Here is a 3,430-nt window from a genome sequence, read left to right on the forward strand (position 1 = left end):
AAGAAAAGGAAAAATATTTTGAGATATGTGAATTAACTGTGACAAATGATATGATTTATGATATATGATTTTGTGGAGATGACGTGAGGGCCAAGGCCCCAGAGGGAATCCATATTCGGGACAAGGCCCAGAGGGACCCCGTCTATGGGAAAAGGCCCACGAGGGATCCCGACGATCGTATTTCTAGGGTGGAGCCTATTGCCCACCCCCATGGGCCATGTGGAGCTAAGATTGCAGTCGACTAAAGGATAAAAGCTAGTCACTTTCAAGGATCAAACTTCACCCAAAAAGATATATGATTGAAAGCTTATGATAAAAATGATTTTATGATATGTGATTTACGATTAGGATTAAAGCTATTTTTAAAATGATTTATTTATGCTTAAAGTTATTTTAAAATGATTTTTCTATTTATGATTTAATTATGCTTAAATGATTTTTAAAGGAATTTAAAATGATTTATTTATTTTCAAAAGGTATTTTAAATAAAAATATGATTTTTAAATACATGTGCTTGTATATGTATTATTTGTTATCTATGTTTAGAACGTGCTGAGTCATTAGACTCACTAGGTTTGTAGGATGCAGGATTTGATGATTTTTGGAGGCGGTGACGATTGAGTCGATCGAATGCAGCAGTACACACCCTAGGGCCTTTATGTTTCCGCACTAGTTTATTAGATTTAAGATTTAAAGATTTATGTTAATGATTTTTATTAGAGAATTCTTATGCTTTATTTTTATTGTTAGTAATCTTTCAAAGGTCAATTTAGGATGTTTTGGTTAGGTGATGATTTAGGATTTATTTTATGCACTTGAGTTTTAAATTGTTAATTTATTAAGATTCATGATTATGTTAAATTATTTTATTTAGAAATTTAGAAATTATGATTTAAGATTAGAAAGAAAAAAAAATCGAGGTCGTTTCAGTTGGTATCAGAGCCAAGGATCCCCAAAGGGTTGTGTACTGTCACTTCGAGAAGCTCAAGAAGTCACGTCTCAAATATGTGAGTTTTACTTCTTTATATTTTATATGCTAAAATTTTTTTAAATGATTATATGATATATGATATAAATGATAGTTGCATACTACATGAAAAAAAAATTTTAAATGCATGTTGGTTACGTGGTTGGACGACGTGTACAGAGATGCCTCCTAGAAGGATTTTGCGTAGGACTGATGAGGTTAGACAGGAGGGGACTGACGAGGTTAGACAGGAGGGGAATATTCCACGGCCTCCACCTGTTCAGGATGCTAGTGCCCGTGTACTAGCCGGTATGGCCCGTTTCTTTGAGCAACATGTAGGAGATGGAGCAAGGGTTAGACCAGAGGCAGTTTATGAGAGATTTAGGAGGATGCACCCCGACGAGTTTCATGGCACTACTGATCCATTCTTTGCTGAGAGATGGATTCGATCTTCAGAGGTGATTTTTCGCTACATGGACATGGCGGACGCTGACCGAGTTCGCTGTACCATTAATCTACTGAAGGGCGCCGCTTCCTTATGGTGGGAGGGAGCAGAGCGAGGAGTGAACATGGCGACTTTGACTTGGGAGGAGTTCAAGAGGGTATTCTATGACAAGTACTTCACATCCGATGTTCGTTCTAGGCTTAAGAGGGAGTTTATGAGTCTCCGTCAGGGAGATTGGTCGGTTGCCGAATTTGTCCAGAAGTTTGATAGGGGATGTCACTTTGTGCCTTAATTGCTAGTGATGCGGCGGAGAAATTACGACACTTTCTAGATGGTTTGAGGCCGACGATCCGACGTGATGTGATGCTTGGCGATCCTACTGATTATACTACTGCCGTGTCCAGAGCCGTCAGAGCCGAGCAGTCACTCAAAGATATTGATTGGGAGATGCAGCGAAAGAGGAATCGTACTCAGCAAGCCAATCAGAGCAATAAGAAGCCTATTACGGGACCACCAAAGCAACCAGAACCACTAAAACCACAAGGGCAACCACCAAGAGGAAATGTTCCAAAGGCTGATGACAAACCACTGTGCAAAGAGTGCAATCGTCCACATTCCAGTAAGTGCTTGTGGGGCACTTACAAGTGCTTGAAATGCGGAGATTCGGGACACAAGGATAAGGATTGTCCAGCGTTCAAGCAACCCACTACTGGAAGACTCTATGTGATGCAAGCTGCAGAGGATGAGACAGAGCCGGCACTACACTGATTTCGAGGTAACCTAGCTGTTTGACATTTTTCCGATGCTTTTCTTGCATGAAATGTTAAATTGGGTTAGGGGAATTGTTTGGGATGTCGAAGAACTTAGAAGGATAGGGTGCATGCACTACTTGAGACGGATTTAGGAGTAAACTTTGGGAAATTTTTGGGTTAGTATTATGATTTCCAAGATTTTGAGGACCGAATTGAGGAGTAAGATTTAAGTTAGAGGTTAAGTTGGCGGTGGATAAAGAAATCTAAGCTTTACAATCATCAAGCCAAGGAAATTTGGAGGACGAAATTTAATTTAAGGGGGGGAGAATCGTAACGTCCGAAAACCAACCTACGTAAACCACATGCATGCAAAATTATTTTAATTGTTTAATTGTTTTATTTAATTATTTTTAAATGCTTGCATGATATTTTATTAGATGATTAAATGTGATTGCATGATTAAATGATAATATGACATGATTTCATGAAATTAAAGATTTTACCCGAATATTCGATAATAGGCAGGGGAAGGAGACCGGGGACGACCAAGACAAGAATATTTATTTTTCATTAAATAATAGCGAGGCTTCCTAATATGATTTAAAAATGATTTAATTTTCTTAAAAATGTTGGAGTTCGAATTATTTTACGAGTTGAACTTGATTTTTCCTGGGAAGCCGGTTTTGGGCAAACAAGGAGTTTTAAAAGATCAAAAATATTATTTTATGAAAACTAATTTTATGAACTCTTATTATTTAATTAATTAAGTGTTATTGGGCCCAATTTAATTAATTTAAGTAGGCCAAATTACTCTTACGTTGCAAGCCCAAACCAAAGCACATTTAACATGTTAATTTAATTATAAATTAGTGTTTTAGGTCTTCTAAACCTAATAATTAAGCCTCCATCAGCCGATTTCACCCTGAAGCACACACCACAATTTTTTAAAAAATTGGAGGAAAAGAAAAGCTTGTGTTCTTCGTCGTCCGGTCGTCCAACGTCGCACCCTTTCAAACGATCGAATAATTGAGCGTTATAAACGCAAAGGCACGTTTCCTAAACTCTTTTAACATCATACAAATCATATTATGCAAGATTTAATTGTTGATGCAAGAATAAAATAGGTATTCGATAATTTTTACGGTAAAACGTTCATTTTAAAAAATACGTCGATTTTACGTTTATTCGAAAAACGTTATGAATCCAAGGGGTTAAGCTGCCAATACATGATAAAAATATGATTAATTTATGGGCAAAACATGATAA

General features: G+C 37.1%; 1 protein-coding gene across 1 annotated transcript; it reads left to right on the forward strand.

Annotated features, from left to right (window-relative positions):
* Window positions 1-1,149: 1,149 nt before the first annotated feature.
* On the forward strand, window positions 1,150-2,180 carry LOC140960997 (uncharacterized). The gene is made up of 2 exons (XM_073419324.1): window positions 1,150-1,649; window positions 1,712-2,180. The coding sequence occupies exons 1-2, from the start codon at window positions 1,150-1,152 to the stop codon at window positions 2,178-2,180; spliced, it is 969 nt and encodes a 322-aa protein (XP_073275425.1).
* Window positions 2,181-3,430: the final 1,250 nt, after the last annotated feature.

Source organism: Primulina huaijiensis, chromosome 16 (assembly GCF_012295235.1).
Source record: "Primulina huaijiensis isolate GDHJ02 chromosome 16, ASM1229523v2, whole genome shotgun sequence".
Classification (NCBI taxonomy): Eukaryota; Viridiplantae; Streptophyta; class Magnoliopsida; order Lamiales; family Gesneriaceae; genus Primulina; species Primulina huaijiensis.